The 24,232-nt window shown below is 39.6% G+C and overlaps 1 protein-coding gene across 4 annotated transcripts in view; it reads right to left on the bottom strand.

Moving 5' to 3' along the window:
• Nucleotides 1-12,640, bottom strand: part of LOC108698311 (ectodysplasin-A) — an 87,159-nt gene extending 74,519 nt beyond the window's left edge. For 2 of the 4 annotated variants that reach the window (XM_018229705.2, XM_018229706.2), the window contains exon 1: nt 12,082-12,639. In XM_018229705.2, the coding sequence (XP_018085194.1) occupies nt 12,082-12,378 (297 nt within the window). In that variant the 5' untranslated portion in view covers nt 12,379-12,639. Of the gene's footprint in view, nt 1-12,081 lie in introns of all 4 variants that reach the window. The other 2 variants (XM_018229707.2, XM_018229704.2) reach the window with 2 other exon arrangements.
• Between the last annotated feature and the right edge of the window lie 11,592 nt (nt 12,641-24,232).

Raw genomic sequence — 24,232 nt, 5'->3', positions numbered from 1 at the left:
ATTCTGGCTATTATGTTACACATCCAGTCACTCCAGCCTTTATACATTACATTTTTGGCTAACTATATTAGAAACGTTTTTATTTTGCATTTGCCTTGTTTTTATTTTTATGCTGAACAATTCCTTTAGAGGTGCACACAGTCTTTCCAGACTGTATGGCACCCACCGACGGGGCTTGCCCAAATCTGCTCAAAATTGGCATGATATTAATTGTTCAGGTTTGATTTTTCCCATGTGACAAGCGTCGCATTGGCTTGTTGATGCAGTCCTCAGCTGAGGGGACTCAGATCAGGTTCAGATCCTCTTGCTTAGTGACCTCCCAGAGATCTGGGCAGATCTGGAAGAATATGGCCAGCTTTAGACTGTTCCAGCCAGAGAAAATTCCAAATGAGCCATGGATGAACCTCTTTCTTCTGATCTAAATCAGGAATAGACTGAAAGCAATAGCTAGTCATGCTAAAGGCAAGACTTAAAGGACTTGTCAACCCCCAAAAAATCTTTTGCCTAATAAAATGAAACATAATTCTAAGCAATATACATTCCTTACGTATTTTCTTTGGTTTTTACCGTAAGTTATTTGTATTTGTATTGCTGCTGAAAGCAGTGTTTGTCTGTCCCTTGAAATTCTTTGCCCTGGTGGTTTTGGTTTTTGAAACAAAAAAAGAAAAAAAAACAATGGATTTGTCTTTTGCAACATAGTTTAAAAAGTAACAACCGGGAGTTAGACAAATGTAGCTTTCTTTAGCAATTATATTTACAAATAACTTTTAAAAGCACTAACAATTTTTAACAAATTTATATTGGAAAGATGCTTATAACTGTGTTTTCTTTTATTAGGCATAAAATTGTATTTTGGGTCAACATGTTCTTTAATACTGGTGCTTAATCGCATGCAAACACTGGCACCATAAAAATCTTATAGAGAACCTTCATTTTCACTAGCTGGACTGCTCTGAACTAATGAACAGGCTGTTAAACCCTGGAAGGAAATTGAATATAATTGTATATTTGCCTGCTGACTGAGTGGTCTCTGTGGTTTCTCTAAGTCACATACTTTCTCTCAATACTCTTCCACTTCTTTTTCCTCACCTCTGTTAAAATAAATGCTCTACAAACTGTGGTACTCAATGGACAATCCTGTCCTTTTTCCTGCATGCAACTCATTAGTATATTTGTACAGGCATGGGATCAGTTATCTGGAAACCCGTTATCCAGAAAGCTCAGAATTATAGGAAGGTCATGTTCCTACACTCCTTTTTTTAATCAAATAATTAACATTTTTTAAAAATGATTTCCTTTTTCTCTGTAATAATAAAACAGTAGCTTGTACTTGATCCCAACTAAGATATAATTAATCCTTATTGAAAGGAAAACCAGCCTATTGGGTTTATTTAATGTTTACATTATTTTTTAGTATATTTAAGGCATGAAGATCCAAATTATGGAAAGGTCCCTTATCCGGAAAACCCCATGTCCAGACTATTTTGGGTAACAGGTCCCATACTTCTATTGCTATATACTGCTAGAAGTGAATGCAGCACAATGTGATAATACAATAAAAAGCTAAAAGGCAATTCATTAGCAGCAATTAAATTGTGCTATTGCCATCACGTTTAAATAAAAGACAATGCTTATAACAGATGTGGCGTTTTTTCTGCTGGCGCAAAATGGCAGCAGAGAAAGACAATAATACAACCCAATGCCTCCTGTGCCTTAAAGTATAAGTAAACCTTTAAAATGAGTGTAAGTAATGAGAATGTTATTCTAAGCACTTTTGTAATTTTCATTCGTTATTTATTTATATTTTATTCCAAGATATAATAGGAACGAATTTTGTTCCAACACCGCCACCTTCTGGTTATTTTCTGACCAGTCTAACCACCAAGTAGTCAAGGAAGTTGTCAGGAGAATTAAGGAGGCTGCTCTGATGTTCTTCTGCTTAGGAAAATAACTAGAAACCTTTCTCAAATCTTTCCTAAGCAGACAAGCCTCTTTCTTACTCCTGACAACTTCCTTGACTACTTAAGTGTTCAGACTGGTCGGAAACTGACCACTGGCTCTGTTGGAACAAAATTTATTCCTATTATCAGCAGATTTATCCATTGATATCTTGGAATAAAATATAAACAAATAATGATTGTAAATGACAAAAGTGCTTAGAATAGCACCCTCATCAAATTTTACATTCACTTATTTTAAATGTTTACTTTACTTTAAACAATGACAGGAACATGTGGACTTTAGAGTGATGGTACATGAGGCACCTTAAGATGTTCTTAAGTAGCCCCACACAGGGAATTTTTTTAGTAGCCTGAAAACAGTGGTAAAGTGCCCAAAACAGTTTTCTACAAAACTGAAAATGGAAATTGTTGTCAGATAATATGAATTCAAATCTATAGCTTGCACTTGCTTGCTGGCATGCAGGGAAAGCTTAATTTTTTGATTCGGCCCAATACCTAACGCGCCACAAAAATTGACTGAATTGAATGCACACTGTAATTTCCAAATTTGAGTGAAATCACAAAGTTGCATAACCTGTAAACAACAATCTATATTTTTTATTTGTCTAGAGCTTGAAAGCCCTCAGACATTGAGGGTTCAGGCTTACTGCATCTCTTCTTAAAAATGTATTTATTTCAATGCAATTTGTTAAAGGAGATGGAATTGAATCCATACTGTAATCTCCAAAGTCAAATTTGAGTGAAATCACAAAGTTGCATAACCTGTAAACAAAGACCTATGGTTTTTATATGTCCAGAGTTGAAAGCCCTCTGACTTGAGGGTTCAGGCTTACTGCATCCCTTCTTAAAAATGCAGTTATTTCAATGCAATTTGTTAAAGGAGAAGGAAAGGTGTTAGGTAACCCAAGTAATTCTATCTACTTACCCTACACCCTGGGGTTCCGGGGTTCTTCCAGCAAGCAACATGGAGTGATCCTCTACCTGCTTCTTCTTTCTTCAAATTTCCCGGGGCAGACACATGTGCAGTAGAACAAAATAGTCGGCTTTTTGGTTAAAGTTTGGCTTTTTGATTTACTGTGCATGCGCAGCCTCGAGATGAAAGAAGAAGCTTGAAAAAGATCACTACGTGGTGCCTTCTAGAAGAACTCAGGGCCAGTGCAGTTTTCTGTTGATAGGAGCACTGGCCAACAGAATCATTTGAGGGTGCCTAACTTTTGGCACCCCCAAGTAGAAAATGCCTTTCCTTCTCCTTTAAGTCACTGTAAATAACAGATAACGCTGAATCTTCAGATATCTCTATGTCCAAGTACAGTACAAAAAAGTCAAAACCTTTCAGTGAACTTGCTTACTCTCATCACAAATGTGCAACGGGGGTGAATGAGACTGTGCCTGTGTTACGTGGCGTCCCCCGATCTGAGGAAAGGAAACCAGTAACAACACCGCAAGTTTATTTCTGCTTAATGGACTGAAGCCAGTGAGAAAATTGCTGGCCATTTACTTTCATTGCAATCAAATCAGGTGACAAAAAGTCAGGCTTTAAGTGCACAGGAGCAGAAAATATAAAACATTTGCTGACATGTTTTAAATAACAAAATCCTGGGACTTTGTTTAAACTTACTGACAGTGAAATTGTGGCCTTTTAGCTCTGAAGAAGCCAGCACATATTCATATAACAACAAAAGCAAAACCCTTCTTCACATTCAATCAGCTCAGCCATACTCAGCTACCCCTCATTTAACCTGCCAACAGTACAATCTGCCAGTGCTGTGTACATGAGAGGCAGCACAAATGCAAGCTGAACATGCAAGGGTTTGTTACAGATATTTTTCTTGCATTTTCTACTGAAATCATGAAACATTTCCCTTAGATTGGCTATTTAATTGCCTTTAATAAGTTCTTACCTAAAGGCGATACGAACTGATAGCTGTGCTTGCACATAAAGCAGTAAGAGCAATTCCTCTCCAAGACTAAAGTCGGGCATGCGCAGATATAGCATATTTGAAAAGAAGGAAAATATGGCTGACGCAAGTGAAATAGGGGATATATCCACTGCTGAACAAAACACAGCAACAGTATGGCATATATATAGAGAAAAGAAGTTAGTGATTAGAAAGAGGAAAGGGGTGTCTACCACATGGTGAAGACTTGGAAAAAAGGTTTGCTTGTACTTTAATGGGGGGGGGACCAGGGCCACCAATGTTTTTTTTAACTTGGGAGGCGCTCACCAGCAATGTTTTTTTTTTTTAACTTGCAGGCAACAAATGCCATTGGTGCAGGGGATAAGAGGACACCTAATGAGACTGGAAAAGAAGAATGGGTTGCTTCACTGTCAGGACAATCAGGATATGAAATTCCTTCCTAAGAGAGGAATTTACAAGTAATGGCTTTCAAAAACAAGTTGGAGAGAAAAGGATAGAAATATTTAATAGGGATTGTTCACCTTTAAATTAACTTTTAGTATGATGTAGAGTGTGCTATTTGTGGGTTTCGAGTTATTTAGTTAGTTAGTTAGCAGATCTACAGTTGCAATTTTAGCAATGTAATTGCTAGTGTCCAAATTACCCTAGCAACCATGCACTGATTTGAACAAGAGACTGAAATGTGAATAGAAGAGGGCCTGAATAGAAACATGCATAATTAAAAAGTAGCAATAACAAGACATTTGTAGCCTTAGGAAGCATGTTTTTTTGATGGGGTCAGCAACCCCCATTGAAAGTTGGAAAGAGTCAGAAGGGAAATAATTAAAAAGCTACAAAAAAGAGAAAAAGCAGGCCAATTGAAAAGTTGCTTAGCCATTCTTCAATAAACTAAAAGTTAACTTAAAGGTGAGAAACCTTTAACGGTCAGTCCACACGAGCAGATTCGGGGAGATTAGTCGCCCCAGCGTCAAATCTGATCTTCTGCGGGCGACAATCTCCCCGAACTGCCTTCCGCCTGCAGCAATGCACACGCGGCCCTTCATTTTCCGAAGTCGCCCAAAGTTTCCTCATTTCAGTCAGGACAGATTAGATTTTATGTGCAAGTGCTTTCTTTACCTCAATACATTTTACTGCCCAGTAAAGATTCAGTACATTTGAGAGAAACAGGAGGAAATAAGCAAGTCTAAAGCTCCCCATAGACGCGACGATTCTTCTTGCCGAACGACCGATTTTAGGGAAGCCCGACCAATTATCGTGTGGTTAGTGGTATTCAAACGATCATCGTACATCTTACGATTTTTCGGCCGACATCTGTCGGGAAATTGATCGGCCAGGTCAAAAAATCTTTGTCGGTCCCAGTGCAATCTCTCTATGTTTGCAGGGCCAAGCAGGCAGCTCCCCTTTGTTTTCCTGGTAAATTGGTCTTTTTAGTTGATGGTAAATTCGTACGATCGTACGATCGTTCTGAGAAGATCGTGGTCTCACGATCAGGATCTGATCTTTTAAAAATCTCAACATCTATGGCCAGCTTTAGTATTGCAACATGTAACATCAGTGCAAATGTGTTGTATTTGTGTTACTGGAAGTCTATAAAAAAATTTATTGCTGTAGTACTGTGCATATAAAAACATACGTGTTTGCTCTTTATCCTCTTCGTTTTTTGGATTGCAGAGGTTGTAAGAAAGCAAAATGCTAAACAAATAAAAGGAGATAAATGTAATAGTATCTGTTATTGTAATGTTTCATTGTCCATTGTAGGAAAGATAAATGGAATGGCCCCTAGGGAATATCCTTTCCTTTAACTGCACACTTAAACTAGAAGCTACAGTTGTAAATTGTGTTAAGGCTATTAAAGCCACTGTTTGTTAATAACCTTCCACACACACTGAGCTCACGCATGAACAATAAAACCAGTGCCATTTTTACTGTGAGAGCATTTTCTGATCTAAAAGTAGCAAATCTATACGACAGCAGTTGTAGTTCAAAAAAAAAAAAAAAAAAAAAAAAAAAAACAATAAGCACACATCTAAGTGCATTTAATTAGTTTTTGTGCGAAAGGTCTTCAAAGCACTAAAGAATCAACTGCTAAACTGCTCTGTGTCTGAGCAATAAAATGTATTTCCGTAGCAGTGGGGGTACAGGTATGGGGCCTGTTATCTGGAATGCTCAAGACCTGGAGTTTTCCGGTTAAGGGGTATTACCATAATTTGGATTTCTACTAAAAATAAAACATTAAATAAACCAAATAGGATTGCTTGGCCTCCAATAAGGATTAACAATACAAAGTACTGTTTTATTATTACAGAGAAAAAGGAAATAATTCAAAAATAAAAGTAAAATCTGATACTTTCAATCCACAGTGAAATAATTTCTGGTTTCACAGGAGCCAAGTTAATAGATAAGTTAACAGGTAAGGTCAGGTAGCGGCTCTGTGGAAGGCATAGCGGATTGGTTGGTCTGGGTTGCGGGTCTGGGTTAAGCATTATTATGTCCAATCGCTCCTGTGCAGGGCTCTACCTTGGGGCTGGTCTCACTGGGGGGAGGCTTGCAGCAGCGATAGGGGTTGTTCAGCCTAAAGGTCCGTTATGGTCAGATTTGTTCAGCATGACTTTTTGCTCTCCTAGCTACACCTCAAAACTCAAGTGAGATATGGGTTGGGCCCAGTTAGGATACGTTTTGCGGTGAAAATGATTTTGCTGTACTATATATTCTTGGAACTAAGGCTGAGACTAACATTGACATTCTCCTAAATCTGTAACTATGTTATGAGCGAAGGATAACGACGAGAGATTAGACCTCCAAAAAGGCCAACAGTCTTTGGACGATGGTTTAATAATCCATGCCGTTCCGTAAACTTTTTTTTGTCAAAAGGTTTAAAATCTGACCCCGCAGCCACCATCTTTAAAAAGGCTGTTCACGTTCCAACACATTTCCAGTTCAGTTGGTGTCGGATAGTTCACCAGAAATAAAGTCTTTTTGCAATTACTTTCGATTTTAGATTTGTGAACGTTTCTCTAATATTGAAGTTTTTTATTTTATTTTATTTGAAATGCTAGATCATATAGTTCAGTCCATGCAGACTGGTCATTTCCGATGGAACCTATTCTATCCTCTATTCTATCCTCTGTCAGCTATGCCTAATACGGACGTTTTAAGTTTCATTTCTCACCTTCTTGTGTCTTCATAATGCTTGCTGTAAACTGTTCTAAAATGATACAGGAGTTGATACATGTATTATCTTTGTCCCTGCTGAGCAGAATTCCTAAGTGTCATTAAAAGGGATGTTCACCATAAAACACTTTTTTCAGTTCAGTTGGTTTCAGATGGTTCACCAGAAATAAAGACTTTTCCCAATTACTAATAATTTTCTATTTGTGATCTTTTTTCTAATATTGAAGTGTAAAGTTTTACTTTGCAGCTCTGGGGGGGGGGGTCACCGACTCTTCAACTGTTCTAAATTGATAAATTTAGTTGATGCATGTTATCTTTGTCTCTGCCTTCTGTTTTATAAAAGGCAGCTGTTAGAATTGATACAATAGTTGCTAATAACCCACAGATAGAGCTGAGAAATGTATCAATTAATTGTATATTCTAAATGTAATCAGAATGCTTCTGAATCACTGAGATCCAAGACTGAAACACTAGAGCCAGGAACATTAAACTTTTAATCTACATTTTGGGAAAACTTTAATAAAAAAATAAAAGGAAAACAACTGAAAAAGTCTGTTTATGGTAAACAATCTGAAAACAACTGAACTGAAAAAAGTGTTTGAAAGATGAACAACCCCTTTAAAGGCAGTTGTTAGAATGAATACAATAGTTGCTAATGTTCTACAGATGCTGCTGAGAAATGTATCAACTAATGTAGCAAATTGTAACCATTCAGAATCTGCGCCTGGATTGCCGAGCTGCCAGACAAACGCCAGAGACATTAAACTTAAATTTTGGAAAAACTGTAAAAAAAAGAAAAGAAAAAAGAAAAGAAAAAAAGAAATTGTGGAAAGCAATTGAAAAGTCTTTATTTCTGGTGAACAATCTATAAACAACTAAAAAAAATTATTTGGAACCCTTTCAAGTACAAAACTGGAGAGTGCATAGTAAAAATTGTTTAATAATTCCAAAGTCGTATAAAAGAAAAAAACAAATATTAAATTTCAAGTTGTTTGAAAGTATCAGTTTCTACATCATCTTCAAGTTTAAGTTAAAGTTAAAGGGATACTGTCATGGGAAAAAAAAAAATTTCAAAATGAATCAGTTAATAGTGCTGCTCCAGCAAAATTCTGCACTGAAATCCATTTCTCAAAAGAGCAAACATATTTTTTTATATTCAATTTTGAAATCTGACATGGGGGTAGACATATTGTCAATTTCTCAGCTGCCCCAACTCATGTGACTTGAGCTCTGATAAACTTCAATCACTCTTTACTGCTGAACTGCAAGTTGGAGTGATATCAGCCCCTTCCCTCCCCCCCCCCCAGCAGCCAAACAAAAGAACAATGGGAAGGTAACCAGATAGCAGCTCCCTATAACACAAGATAACAGCTGCCTGGTAGATCTAAGAACAACACTCAATAGTAAAAACCCATGTCTCACTGAGACACATTCAGTTACATTGAGAAGGAAAAACAGCAGCCTGCCAGAAAGCATTTCTCTCCTAAAGTGCAGGACCAGGGGCAGCTGGGAAATTGACAAAATGTCTAGCCCCATGTCAGATTTAAAAATTGGAAATAAAAAAATCTGTTTGCTCTTTTGAGAAATGGATTTCAGTGCAGAATTCTGCTGGAGTAGCACTATTAACTGATGCGTTTTGAAAAAAACATGTTTTCCGATGACAGGATCCCTTTAAAGTTCCCTGTAAAAACAACACTATGTGGCCTAAGCTGACCACACACAGGACAATGCCCAGGACTGCACTGGGTGAAACCACTTCTGCTTCGTGCAGGCCCCGATTTGTGGAAAGGCGACCAAGGCCCAGGCCTAGGGCGGCAGGATTTTAGGGGGCGGCATGCTGCCCAACCACACCCATATTGGTTCAGAAATATTGGGGATGCGCAGGAGATACAATAGTTTTTTCATTTCCTGTGCGCCAATCTCCATTTCTCCCATCCCAATGATGAAAATTTGGCAGAATAAAAGGGAGGGGACCGGAGTGATGAACACCAGTGGGCCTTGGGGTGCCCACTATGTAAATCCGACCCTGGCTTCGTGGCGACCATAAGACCAGACAGGGGTGGGCAGACTGCATGCCATCATAAGGAAGCCAACTGCAATCCAATAACAACATCAGTCATCTGAATAGTTGGCAAAAACGGTGATCAGATAATTTCAGTCCATAAAGGAAATCCACCTGCACTCAATATAGCTATGGAGAAATTGGCAAGAGAATATAATACCTGCCAAATTCACAGTCATTATCTGTGCACCAACACCCAAGGAACAAGTTATTCCATTCCAGCAGAAAACTTCTAAATAGTCGGGTCAGCTGTTAAGCTCAGGTTCAATAAGAGTTTATTTTTTTTTAACTGCATTATATGGCAGTTGCACGAAAGCATTAGGGAAAGAAGTTTCATTAGTTGCAGAATAGCTAGACATATCACACTATTTCGCCAGGGTATGCAATCTAAAACAAGGTAAAAATCCAGTACATCTGGTCTTCATCTTTTGTTTGCTTAGAAATAGTCTGTATATTTCTGTTTATTGGGCTTGCAACGAAGCAAATCACGCCATCGCCAAATCAACGGCTTTGCTAAGTGAGATCTGTGATTCGTGTACGGGTATTACTTAAAAATAACAGGGAGAAGTTGCTGCATATATCCGTATCACAGCGGGCGATGCCGCTGAAGAATGCTTACCTGCCTTTGTAAGTAACCGAACGCTCACTTGTTAACCGCTTTTTCTGCTCTAGGAAGCCACACACAGCACACCCCATGTAAAATGTAAAGCACACATGTATATAATTAGCAACCGCGTACATACGCTCTCTGTGCGTGACATTGCAACATGACATTTCCTGGATTGGTGGAAGTTCAAGCTGGGCCGCATTCATATCCATCCTGCGCCGCATGCGGCCCTCGGGTTGGACAACCCTGCTTCACACCGACACCAAATAGGGTACCATAAATTTGCTGCCAGCAAACATTCTTGGAAGCAAAGGGACCCATCAAAAATATAAAACTATTAACAAATTGCCGCAATAACACAAGGTGTGCTCCATTCAAATACAAATGACTGCGTTTGCATTCTATAAGACAAAATTCATTTTTTTCGCCAGTAACAAGGAATACAAGATCCTTCTTTCCATTACAACAGTAGGTGTTTGCTCACTCCACTACCATTTTGATATGTATTGTGCTTTCCTTGCTATGAAAATATATAAAGAGCTTGCCATTGATGCATAGGAGCAACACAGAAGAATGCAGTCGTGTATGTTTGGGTACCATCTGATACAGGAGCTAAAGGTTATGTAAACCTAAAACTAGTAGAAACTGTCGTTCTAGCAAGTCTCCAATATACTCTTATTACAATGATTTCAACTTTATTTATAAATGTAATCGCTATAGAGTGCAGAATCTATCCCTTTCTATTCTCTACTCTGGTGGGACCCGCAGATTAACAGACCCGCCAAGAAGCATGCAACGCTGACAACGGCTACAGTTCAGAAAATGACTTTAAACTGCACCTACATTTACAAATAATGTTAAAACAACTGACATTTGTAATGGATGTACATTGGAAAATTGCTTAGAATGACATTTCTTTCATCCTGGGACTGTCAATGGGTGCGGAAAGTTGCAGTTTAAGGGGAACTGTCTTCCTCATACTGAAATAAGAAACATACTAAATACAATCAATTGAAAACTCTGTACCATTTCTGAAATAATCAAAGTTTATCTTTACTATTCCTCTCTCAGCATCTGTTTCTCTTCATTCTGTCTTCATGAAAGAGTTGGATGTCAGATATTCACTGACAGTTAGATCCAATATATCTTATGGGGGGGGGGTGCTCCTTTTGCCTAGAAGATGTATTAGAGCTCACTCTATTAAAATCACCAGACATCATGTCTCTCTACATGCAGGATTTGTGCAAAAGGCAGTTATTTTGTTAGATTTTGTTTGTACTTCAATCAGTTATTTGAGTGGGCTCTAATTCATCTGCTAGGAAAGGAAGCCCCCCCCCCCATAAGATATATTGGATCTAAAGCTGGCCATAGACTCAAAGATCCGCTTGTTTGGCGACATCGCCAAACAAGCGGATCTTTCCCCGATATGCCACTAACGGCATGGCTATATCGGGGTAATTCGAATGTTCGGCCGCATGGCCGAACGATCAAATTACGATACTCCAAGGGGCTCCGACGGGTCGATCGGTTAAAATCAAACCTTCCCGATCGATATCGTGGCCAGATATCGATCGGGAAGACCTGTCGGAAGCCTCCATACACGGGCAGATTAGCTGTCAAATTGGTCCAAACGACCGATATCGGCAGCTTAATCTGCCCGTGTATGGCCACCATTACTGTCAATGAATATCTGACACCCAACTGCTGCATGAAGACAGAATGAAGAGAAACAGATGCTGAGAGAGGAATAGCGAAGATAAACTTGATTATTTCAGAAACGGTACCGAATTTTTAATCGATTGCATTTAGCCAGTTTCTTATTTCAGTAGGAGGAAGCTTATACTAAGTTTGCGCGTCCCCTTTAACCACTGTCAGATGCATTTCTCCCACATCTGTCACATGTTTTGAGACGCCTGCAGACAATGTAGGGACCAGCGAACTGTTCAGACGAGTGACTCAATACTAAAGCACGGGATCCCCATGATTCCTTACGGGTTTGCAGATAAGCACAAAGGAAGATTCTGATTGGCGGTGGCAGTTTTAGGCAAGCATCTCGGTGGTTTAAGCTTCCAGGGCATCCTCACCACTGATACTCCTGACATGGGTCTAAAATGATCATCATTTAAAGTAAAGCCCCAGCAGCCCCTGGCAGCATTCACACAACAGCTGGAGAGTGACAGGTTGCTGCAGATCCCTAAACACATCCCATTGCAACTTGAGGAATATTTCTCCCTGCCCACCCCCCACCCACCCTGCTGCTCTTGTGCAACTACAACACCCACAACTGGAGGGAGGTTGAAAGTTGTAGTTCTGTAAAAGGTTGCTGAATCAGATCCCCTTAATTGAAAGAGTAGAAGGTACCTGTCGCCGGTCGGAGTGCTGCTGCATGTCAGCCAGTCGCAAAGCAGTCCTCCACTGCTGCAAATTCCCTCCAGGAGCTTCACTAGTCCCCGAACCCCTAGACAGCTCCCGCCTGAGCTCCGAGCGCAGCTCAAGATAGCAGCAGATGGTCACCAGGTGTAAAGACAAGGACAGGGCGAAAAAGCCCAGAAAGAGCCGGCAGCTCCCGCAACGTTTCGGACAGGCGCACGCAGGCTGCTGCAGTGGGGAATCAGGAGAGTCCATTCCACGCTTGTCCGAGGAACTCCGCGGCGCCATGCCGGGCAATGGAGCGGCCCCGAGGGCGCAAGGGAACTTTAGGGATGAACTACAGCCACTAGAGCGCCATGAGTGGCGGCCGAGGCGAGCCCTACAGATGCTGGCGGTGAGGAGGCGCGGGAGGGATGGCACAGCAAGCGAGCAGCCCAGTCCTGCCACAGACCCGCCTCCAAGATTGAAAGCCACCGCCCCCTGCGCCTGGCATTATCCAGTGGCCCCGCCTACTCGGCCCGCCCACAACAAAGCAAAAGCTGGGAACTCTTTTTTTCCAGAGAAAAATGCGCCTTATCCCAAAATGCACCGCGTCTCGTCCTCGCGACTCCTCCCCAATATAACAAGCGCGTGCTGCCATCTGTCGGAACCGCGCGGTACTTAAGCGTCCTGTGGTGAAAATATGTTTGACAGCTGAGTGACAGCTATAAAATAAGAGACTTTACGCGCCACGTGTGTTGTACTCTGTAAAGTTCACTATTTACAGTGATATGTGGTACCACAACGTCTTTGTTTAACAACAGCAGTGCCAGCAGGCATATACCCATATAGAATAAAAAGAATAAAGTTTGCCCAGGTGCCGTTACACATAACAACCGATAAGATTAGAGCTAAAGGTATATTTGACCGGCCTCCACCTCAGCTGGTTGACAAAATAGAAAATGGCAAAGTAAACATGAGCAACATAAATAGCCTCTAAATCAAGGCTGTACATTCACGCGTCTACCACTCTAACAAGCCTTCTAAAATAAAAATTTGCAGTCATTGAAACACTACTGACTAAAACCAACTTCTACACTGGATATTGTTGCATGTGGGTTTCACACAGACACCAGCGAGTGGTCAGCAACTTACTAATGGTGTAACCAATGTTGGAATGGGATGCCAGGGGCCCACCAGAAAACCTTAGACCGTGGGCCCACTTTCCAAACTATTATTCCTCCTCTCCTCACTCAAACTCTTTATTCTCCTAGTCTTTTATCTCTACATACTACTCTCAATTCTTCCATTAATAAGCCACTTAACTAAATTGCAATGACCATGAAATAGGCCAAATAATTAGAAGCAAGAGGGCCAACTGACACCTGGGCCCAACAGGAGTTTTCCTGGTATCCTGGTAGGCCAGTCCGACACTGGGGGGCACATTTACTTAGTTCGAGTGAGGAATAGAATAAAAAAAACTTCGAATTTCAAATGTTTTTTTGGCTACTTCGACCTTCGACTACGACTTTGACTTCGAATCGAACGATTCGAACTTAAAATCGTTTGACTATTCGACCATTCGATAGTCGAAGTACTGTCTCTTTTAAAAAAAACTTCGACCCTCTACTTCGGCAAGTAAAACCTCCCGAGGTGCAATATTAGCCTATGGGGAAGGTCCCCATAGGCTTTCTAAGCTTTTTTTGGTCGTAGAAAAATCGTTCGATCGATGGATTAAAATCCTTCGAATCGTTCGATTGTTCGATTGAACCAATTGCGGTAAATCCTTCGACTTCGATATTTCGAAGTCGAAGGATTTACCTTTCGGCAGTCGAATATCGAGGGTTAATTAACCCTCGATATTCGACCCTATGTAAATGTGCCCCTGGGTGTAACTAATTGCTACCCATAGCAAATGGGTCATCCTTCCACTGTATAGAGCACTGGTAAGGCCCCATCTAGAATATGCTTTGCAATTTTGGTCTCCAGTGCTCAAACAGGACATTGTTGAATTAGAGAGGGTACAGAGAAGGGCAACTAACCTGGTGAAAGGTATGGAAAATCTTAGCTATGAGGAAAGACTGGCCAAGTTAGGGATGTTTATGCTGGAGAAGAGGCGCTTCAGGGGTGATTTGATGACTATGTATAAATATAAGGGGGTCATATAAAAATCTCTCTAATGCTTATATCTATAGTAATAAGTCAAATCAACTGTATTTGCTGGATTTTTCTTTTAATTTGAAGATTTTATTCATCCGACTGAATGACTTTTCTCCTCATCCTTGTCTACCAAAAACATAACAAAATTCAGAATTAATTTCTTCTAATTCCAATTAGAAGAAAGGAGGTTCTGTTGAAATATTCGAAAAGGGTTTTGTACAGTGAGAGCTGTGAAGATGTGGAATTCTCTCCCTGAAACAGTTGTACTGGCCAGTACATTAGATAGCTTTAACAAGGGGTCGGATGGCTTTTTAGCAAGTGGGTTAAAACAGGGTTATGGAAAATAGCTCATAGAATAAATTGATCCAGGGACTGCTCCCATTGCCATCTTGGAGTCAGGAAGGAATTTTTACCCCCTCTGAGGCAAATTGGAGAGTCTTCAGAAGGTTTTTGTTTTTTTTGCCTTCTTCTTGATCAACTAGCCGTTAGTCAGGCTATATAGAAATTTGTTAAATCTCAATTTTTTCTGGTGGAGGTTTTTAGGGGGAAAACTTGAATTTTTTAGTGACACACAGTTTATAGATAGACCTATTTTAAGGTGGTTGTCAGGGTCACTGACTCCATCAACCACCTGAGGCGGCTCCTGCAATGCCACCCTGCCTCACCTCCAGTGCTTACCTTTTCCTGTGCCGGAGGGGGTCCAGGGGGGCTGCATCGCTAGTGCAGAGTGCGCAATTGCACACTCCTGCAATAGAAAAAGCAGAATTTATGGTTTAAAAACCAGAAAATTGGGCTCTTAAAGGTACCAAGGGCAGCTTTTTTGTCACCCCTGGTAACTTTCTCGGTGCTGCCACCTCCAACAAGTTTTTCAACTCGTTGGAGCATCGCCCCTGATCATCCAGTATCTATCAAGTTCCAGGGTTTAATTTTATTATGTAATTTTCTTTTCAGACCTTCTTGTAGTTTTTATTCATTCTGATTTCCAAATGCTGCCTAATGTGTAGGGTATTTAAGCTTTACAAATATACAACATGCACATCTATTAAATGTATACATTGCGTTTTCTCCATGGAAATGTATCCTTGTCATATTACTAGAAGCAATATTGACCCTACATTTTGGAGACAGTGCACCTGCCCTTTATTTTATTTCTCATCCCTAGTTGTTTACTGCTTGTTGGACATTTCCTTCCCAGTCAGAAATTCCTATTACAAATTTGGCATCAACTTCCTCCAAACCAGGGTTTACTTTAGTAGATACACTCATTGTAGTGCAAATGTAACGGTACGTGCTGTAATCATTGTTTTGTACAAAACAACTTGGCTGGGGCAAGACTGTTCTTTTCTGTCTCCCTATGGAATACATACATAGCCAAGATATTTGTCTTTTTATATACTTGCGTGTTCCAAACACCCCAAAGTATTATTCACGGCTCTAACTGTATAGTCATATGCTTAAAGTCTGGAAAAAAAAGCCCAATAAAAATGTTTCTTAAAATTCTAAAATATATATATATATATATATATATATATATATATATATATATATATATATATATATATATATAAAATATATATATATATATATCTTTATAATGCTAATGCTGAATGTTTCTTTGGAAGAGGTCATGCCTAATGCTGAATATTTCTTTGGAAGAGGTCATGCCTAATGCTGAATGTTTCTTTGGAAGAGGTCATGCTGATTACTTAAAAGCCCATAATGTTGAATGTTTCTTTGGAAGAGGTCATGCCAAATAAAGAGAGAAGCAGGTATGGTCTTTCTCCTCCCAAAGAAAATACCCTTTTTTCACTTAGGTAGGACTGATGCATGGACACTGCCTTGGCGGGGCGCATCAACTTATGCATACTTTGTACAACCCATGTAACTAAAAGTGTCTCTTTTTGCCAAATACAGATAAGTTTCCTCTAATCCAATTGTTCCTTAAAGTTGTATAATGAGAGTGCTGGGATCATTTGTTTAGTTCAGTATATGATATAAGCCACACACCCATGCACCAGACTGATTTTATTTGCAACACATGGATGCCCTGCGTTTTTTGTTTTTGTTGCTTTGATTGAGAAATCCTGGCGTGCTTCAGCATTTTTTGTGTGTGTGTATATATATATATATATATATATATATATATATATATAAATATTTTTTTTTTTATCCTGCTAGTGTTTTTCTAATTCGTCTTGAAAAAAAAGCACTAGCTTTGTGATATTGGGCCTGGAATTCTGTCCATGTACAAAATAAAAAAGCCTTACACATGCCCCTCCAGATAGCGAGTATGTTGTGGGAGATGGTAAATGAGAAAAAAGACCTTCTGTGTGTAATGCTTTTCACAAGTATATGAGGGGGTTTCTGCTCTGATTCTTACTCACATTTTCACAACCTACAATAAAAACGTAAGTGCTGGTGGGTTTTATTGATTTATTGCTGGGTGCTAGATTTTACAACTGGTTCCGATGATCTTACTGTTACATAATAAATAATTACTCCAGATGCTTCAACACAGACAGGGCCGTATTTAGTCAGCAGTGGTACTCACACAGGAATCCCAGCTCCAAAGTTCCCCACCTCGTCCATCCTATCTGGCTTCCCCTTTTCTTCCTGAAGCCTTATTTGCCTTCAACACCTTCTAGCAGCCTTCATTAGTCCAAAAACAAAACCAGTTGCCAACCTTTTATAACTCAGGACAGAGATCCCAAACCTTTTACCCGTGAGCCACATTCTAATACAAAAAGAGTTGGGGAGAAACGCAAACATGAAAAAAGTCATTGTGGATGCCAAATATGAGCTGTGATTGGCTATTGATAGCCCCTATTTGGACTGACAGCCTACACGAGGCTCTGTTTGGCAGTACAAACTTGCCTTCAAGCCTGGAATTAAAATATCACTTGCTTTGAGGCTACTAAGAGCTACATTCAAGGGGTTGGTGAGCAGCATGGTGGTCAAGAGCTACTGGTTGAGGATCACAGTGAGCCCATTTGGGAAAGGAGGTATGGAGCTTCCATACCTCCTACAGGGCATGCCTTCACTAGGATGGGAAAACCTTCCCTGTCTACATCAGTATGGGAAAAACATCCTCCCACTCAAGCAGCTGACAGACCCAGCTCACATCCTGGGCAGTACCTAACAGGAAAGGTTAAATCTTTACTCTCATATGTGTGCAAAAACAATCACGGTCATTGCAGAACAGGGCTGGCCAATTAAAGTAGTAAATGGTGGATATGCAGAGTTTTTAATCAATTGTAACATATGGTCTGTTTATAAGGGTTATAAGACACTCCTCAATATGTTCCAAGAAGCCACTAAACCTTGTGAGACTGATTAAGAGTTGGAAAAACAAGCAGCCCCTTACCAAAACGATTGGGATTAGTGGAGTGCATTGGTTTCCATGAAACACAGTTGGTATTTATGGATATCGGATATATGCAAGTAACCTGAAGTGGCTGAAGTATGTAGTGGACCCTTAAGCAACATGAGAGTGAACTGAATGTAGTTGCAGTTGTGGCCCCAAGGTTCTGAATGAATAGAATGACGTTTCTGTGTTTCTAAAAGAGCCCTATTGTGTGTTTAGTTATTTTTATACTTGTCCCCTTTTTCATATTGACAGTATGCAAACAACCTGTGGGGTTAGCATAGAGACAAAAATGGGAACTGTGAGGTATATATGGCATAATGTGGCCATTGTGTGTTCTGTTCATACATCCCATGTGGCTGTTATGTCATCAACCAGACCTGCATTATTGGGGGAGGGTTTTCTTTCAAGGAATAAATGTGTTGCTTTGTTTATTTGTCAAATTTTATACTGTTGTTTGTTGTCCTATAAAGCATTCAGCATGGAGATGATTATATCTTGTATCTTGCTCATTTTAAACCTTTAAAAAATAGTTTTTTTAATCAATGAAAATGGATAACATTTCCTATGGTAACAACAGAATGCGGTTTTGCTTTTATTGGCCTTGTGTCAAGTTCTCAGCTGACTGATGTAATAGCACTTCCAAGAACAGCTGTTGGCATTATGTGGTTTGCTATGCATTGTATGCAATTCATTTCAAGTGTTTGACCTACTAACAATACGTGATGACATGAAAGTAAGGACATCACTACCATAACCGCTGCATTCTAAAGAATGAGGCCAGTTTTCCCTTGAATTCACATGTCACAGAGGTGCACTGTGCATGGGTGTGTATTGACTCTCTGTCAGATAGGAAATGTTCCAAGATAGGTGGTACTTGTAGCTTATGTGTATTATTTAACAAAAACACATTTTTTCCTCTAAAATGCACACACAAAACTTTGGGCACTATAAAACATTAATTAATTCTAATTATCAGGGTTGGCAGACCCCACAATGGGGGAGGGGGGTGCAGGGAATGTGGTGCAGAGGGTTGTTCACCTCTATATTAACTTTTTGTATGATATAGAGTGGGATATTCTGAGACAATTTGCAATCAGTTGTAATTTTTTAATCATTTGTGGTTTTTGAGTTATTTATTTTATTCAGCAGCTGTCCAGTTTACAATTTCAGCGTTCTGGTTGGGAGGGTCCAAATTACCCTAGCAACCATGCACAAATATGAATAAGAGACTGAAATATGAATAGAAAGATGAGTAATAAAACGAAGCAATACTTGCTTTTCTGTTCTGACCCCCATATGAAAGCTAGAAAGGGTCAGAAGAAGGCAAATAAGAGTAAATGAAGGCCATTTAAAAAAAAATGTCTTATAATTAGCCATTCTATAACATACTAAAAGTTAATGAAGCACCCCTTTAAAAAAAACTATTAGAATTAGTTTGCCATTATCATGGATTTAAGCTATGTCATATACTATTAAAGGGATACTGTCATGGGGAAAAACATTTTTTTTCAAAATGAATCAGTTAATATTCTGCACTGAAAACCATTTTTTTATATTCAATTTTGAAATCTGACATGGGGCTAGACATATTGTCAATTTCCCAGCTGCCCCAAGTCATGTGACTAGTGCTCTGATAAACTTCAGTCACTCTTTACTGCTGTACTGCAATTTGGAGTGATATCACCCCCGTCCCTTTTCCCCCTCAGCAGCCAAACAAAAGAACAATGGGAAGGTAACCAGATAGCAGCTCCCTAACACAAGATAACAGCTGCCTGGTAGATCATACCTCCCAACTGTCCCTTTTTCGGAGGGACAGTCCCTCTTTTGACAGCTCAACCCGCAGTCCCTCATTTGTACTGGAAAGTCCCTCTTTTCTCTGCACTGAACAGCCAGAAAAAGAAACAAAGTTTCTCACTTAATTGGCTTTTAGCAGAGAGCCCAGAACAGCTAACAGGTGCAAATAAGATACTTTGTAACAATTTTGAGACACAAAAACACAGTTTAGATAAGGAGAAATATTTTCAAACTTTCATAACCTGCCAAATTTTGTAAAACAAACATGGTAATTAGGGGGTGTGGCCACAGAAAGGGGTGTGGCCAAAAATTGCTGCGCTACGTAAGGAAAAAAAAATTTGTCCCTCTTTTTACTTCCAAAATGTTGGGAGGTATGGTAGATCTAAGAACAGCACTCAATAGTAAAAACCCATGTCCCACTGAGACACATTCAGTTGCATTGAGAAGAGAAAACAACAGCCTGCCAGAAAGCATTTCTCTCCTAAAGTGCAGGCACAAGTCACATGACCCAGGGGCAGCTGGGAAATTTACAAAATGTCTAGCCCCATGTCAGATTTCAAAATTGAATATAAAAAAATCTGTTTGCTCTTTTGAGAAATGGATTTCAGTGCAGAATTCTGCTGGAGTAGCACTATTAACTGGTGCGTTTTGAAAAAAACATGTTTTCCGATTACAGGATCCCTTTAAGTTAAAACGATCATCTTATTAATACCAAGAAAAAACAAATCAGTGCAAAAAATTAAATAAGTCACTATGAAAACCGACATTGCTATATTTCAGTGGTTTATGGATAACAGGTTTCCATATATTAGTTCCGTAACCTGTCACTGTAATACACCGGTTTTCAGGTCTCTTTCAGCTCAAGTCCACCTTGGATTGTCAGTCTTTGTTGAGAGCCCTCCTCAGCTCATTGCAAGGCCAATTTTGCTGTATCAGGTATTCAGGCAGATGTATATTTCTAGCTAAATGCCACCCTAACGGACCTATAAGCTTGGCTTTCTGGTGTAGCTCTGAGAGAAAATGGGCAGAGTTACTAGATACCACCCTAACTGGACTTTAGGCTGCCCCTTCCTACTGCTTCAGCCCCCAAAGGGGGGCCACACAGTTAGGGAAGCACATCTCTACTAGGAAAAGACTCAGGATTCTGCTACTACTGGTACATTGATTAGGTGTCAAATTAATGTCAATAGTCCTGTCTTTCATGGTGATGATCCCCAAAACTGATGATGTGATATTGGTAAAGAATAGAGGGTTAGTGATGGGCGAATTTATTCGCCAGGCGCAAATTCGCGGCGAATTAGCGCGATTCGCACCGAGCGAATAAATTCGTGAAACGCCCGCGAAAATTCGCGGTAAAAATTCGCCGGCGTCAAATTTTTTTTTTTTTCGAAAAACGGACGCCGGCGACGTTTCGCGGATTTTTCGCCGTTTCGCGAATTTCGCTCGAAATTCGCGAATTTTTCGGCGAAACGGCGCAAATTCGCCCATCACTATAGAGGGTGCATTATACCAGCAAATGAATGAGGTTATGGGGCATACTGGCCTTTAATATACTTAAATATTTACCTTCTGATTTTGTAGACTGCATAATGCATAATTCCAGGTATTGCCACCATGATACTTAATGAATTTTCCCACCTGAAACAGTATATATTTTGAATTACATTTAACCATGCTAATTTGTTTATTTATGGGAAAAGCTTTAGTGCAAACACCACCAGGAGTTATCAGAGCATATTTATTAAATGTACCGTATTCACATTTTAACAGTAGAAAATGACTGTTGGAATAATAATGGGCAATCTTGGCTCTGATTATTCAAGTGTTTAGATGGATTCATATATCAATCATTGGTATGAAAACAATAGATAACAATTTTGGTCATAGTGAGTATGAAGCCAGAAGCAACACAATGTGTTAAGGAATAATATATGCCCCTTGAATCCTTACAGCATATGTCATTCATTTACTTGTCACTTTTCACAAGGGGCAATTTGCACAACACAAATGCAGACAATTGGAACATGCTTTATACAAAAGCAAAGTATTAGACATGGCCCAAAGGCTTGTGTGTCCAGCGGGAGGAGAGGGTTATAGATCCAAGCTTTCAAGAGGTTCAGCATGTTGTCAGGGCCCCGTTTAATGAAAACACTGTTGTATCAGCCATTCAGCATTTGTTTTACAAATCTCTAGTGCAACAAATATATGTATTTCTCAGTTCTCTTTATAACTAACCTTCGATCTGGGCTTCCAAAAGCAGCCTTCATGATGGACACCTCTAACCACTGCTCCATGGCCCACACAAAGACTTTGGCAATCACAAATTTTCTGGGGTGAAAGTTTCTCTAATATTTGTAGTGTTTATACAATTGGCCTGTGCTCAAGACTTATACTGTGCATACTTCCTGACAGCTTAAAAGTGAAAGTGAAAGTTACTTAAAGAACTTTGTACACAAAGTTAAGTTGAGACCAGATGTAAAACCAGTACCATTCCCTGATTCAGCATGGGAAAAACTTGCTATTGATATTGTCGGCCCTTATACAGATGCTCCTATAGACTGCAGATTTGCTATAACCTTGATAGACTATTACAGTAAATGGCCTGAAATTGCATTTGTTTCTCATATAACATCAGCTACAGTAATAACATTTCTGTCTACAGTCTTCAGCAGAGAAGGTAATCCAAAGGAGATAATATCAGACAATAGACCACAGTTTGTCTCATATGAGTTTGTTTTCTTTCTGAGAGAGAGGAATATTATGCATAGGAAATCTTCGGTGTATTACCCACAAGCAAATGGAGAAATCGATCGATTCAACAGCAAATACTGTTTGCAAATCTTACTGTTTGCAAATCTTACTGGGAAATCTTGGAAAGTATTTACAACAGAGTTCCTACATAACTACAGCAATGTGCCATGCAACAACCCAATCATCTCCAGCTGAATTATTACATGGCAGACAGATGCGCATTAAGTTACATGTTGCAGACATTAAACTTTCACAAAATACTGTCCCTACAAAATCATCTACTGCTGACATTATGAAACGTCAACAAGCCAAATGCAAGGCTTATACTGACAGAAAATGTGGTGCAAGAAAAGTGCACTTTCAGCCTGGATCTTTAGTCAGAATTAAGAAACCAGGAATACTGAAACAAGGACAATCTAAATTTACTACACCACATGAAGTGAGATGCCAGCGAGGACCATACACATATGAACTGTCTGATGGACGCATATGGAATGCAAGTCGTCTTGCTCCTGTTAGATATGACTTTTGAGAAGCTCCATTTGATGAAGGACATTTTCCTACTCCTGATGTCAACTGTAATAGGCCTGAAAAAAGGTGAAGCTATAAGGCTTACTGAGAGAATCAGAAAACTACCTGCATGGACCAAGGACTTTTTTTATGTGAAGAATGAATAATATTATTTTAAAATGCATACTGTTTAATTTTTGCTGTTTATTATAGTTGTCCAAATGCTTTCTTACTATAGGGGGAATATGTGGTGATTATACAAATGGCCTGTGAAAATTACTTTTGTGAAAAGATTGCATGAGAGCCTGCTAATAAAGCACTGTTATACTCTCCTCATCCTCAGCTACCCAAAACATAACAATATTCTTTCAAAGTGTGTATATTTCTATATAATATTTTCATATTCCAAAAAAGAAAAGAAGACAGTAACATTTTCTTTTATTGAAAACTTTTACAATGAGCAAATCATCCGTAACAACTAGTAATGCACCGTATCCTGGATTCGCCTAAATCTGAGACTTTTCCAAAGAAATTGGGCGAATCCCAGAGCCTGACTGAACCGGATAATTAAAATTGTGTGACTTTAGGTCAAATGATCACCAAATGAGGGTCAAAAGGTGCAAATTAGGGCTCCAATTTGGTTCAGGGTTCTGCCGAATGCTTCCTGAGAGATTTGGGATTCAGTCATTCAACATACAAAGCTTGATTGCTCAAATAACTTGGACACCAGTATTTCTCTAAAAACAGATTCAACTCTTTATTGATGTATGTTTTGGTGAGTGCTGATGGTACCATATCAAATCAATAAATACTCAATATACTTTCTTGTTACTCACTCAATCACAGCTGTAGTATTCACAGCACCCAGGTAGTAATGCCTGCCTTGGTGCCTAGTGCCTAGCAAAGCACACCGGGGCAAATCCACTAAGCGCCGAAGCGCCTAACGCTAGCGTGAATTCGCTAGCGTTAGGCATTTTCGTTACTTCGCAAATTCACTAACGGACGCTGCGGTAACTTCGCTAGTGTTACTTCGCACCCTTACGCCTGGTGAATTTGCGCAACGGACGTAACTATGCAAATTCACTAACGCACGCATTGTTCTGAACGCTACCTTTTACACTAGACTTCCTTCGCCACCTCAGACCAGGCGAAGCGCAATAGAGTAGATAGGGATTGCTTCAAAAAAAGTTTCAATTTTTTCTAAGTCCCAAAAAACGCTGGCGTTTTTTCTTTATTATGGGTGATAGGCTGAAAACGATTGAAAAATTTTTTGGGGCTCCCCTCCTTTCCCCCTACATTTCCTAACTCATGGCAACTTAACTATACAGTGGGCACATGTGTAGGGCAAAATAAAAATTTTATTTGATGTTTTGAAGGTGTCCCAGGCTTGTGTAGTGCTGCTACAAATACTTCCATTGAAATTTGAATTTGGCGCCTTATGCAAATTAACCATCGCTAGCGTAACTCCGCTTTGCTTGGCGAATCAGCGCCAGCACAACTTCGCAACCTTACGCTACCCCTGAGCGCAAATTCGGATTTTAGTGAATTTGCAGAGCGCTGGCGAAAACTACGATTCTTAGT

The sequence above is a fragment of the Xenopus laevis genome, chromosome 8L, assembly GCF_017654675.1.
Source record: "Xenopus laevis strain J_2021 chromosome 8L, Xenopus_laevis_v10.1, whole genome shotgun sequence".
Lineage (NCBI taxonomy): Eukaryota > Metazoa > Chordata > Amphibia > Anura > Pipidae > Xenopus > Xenopus laevis.
This window is presented reverse-complemented; position numbering and strand designations above follow the sequence as displayed.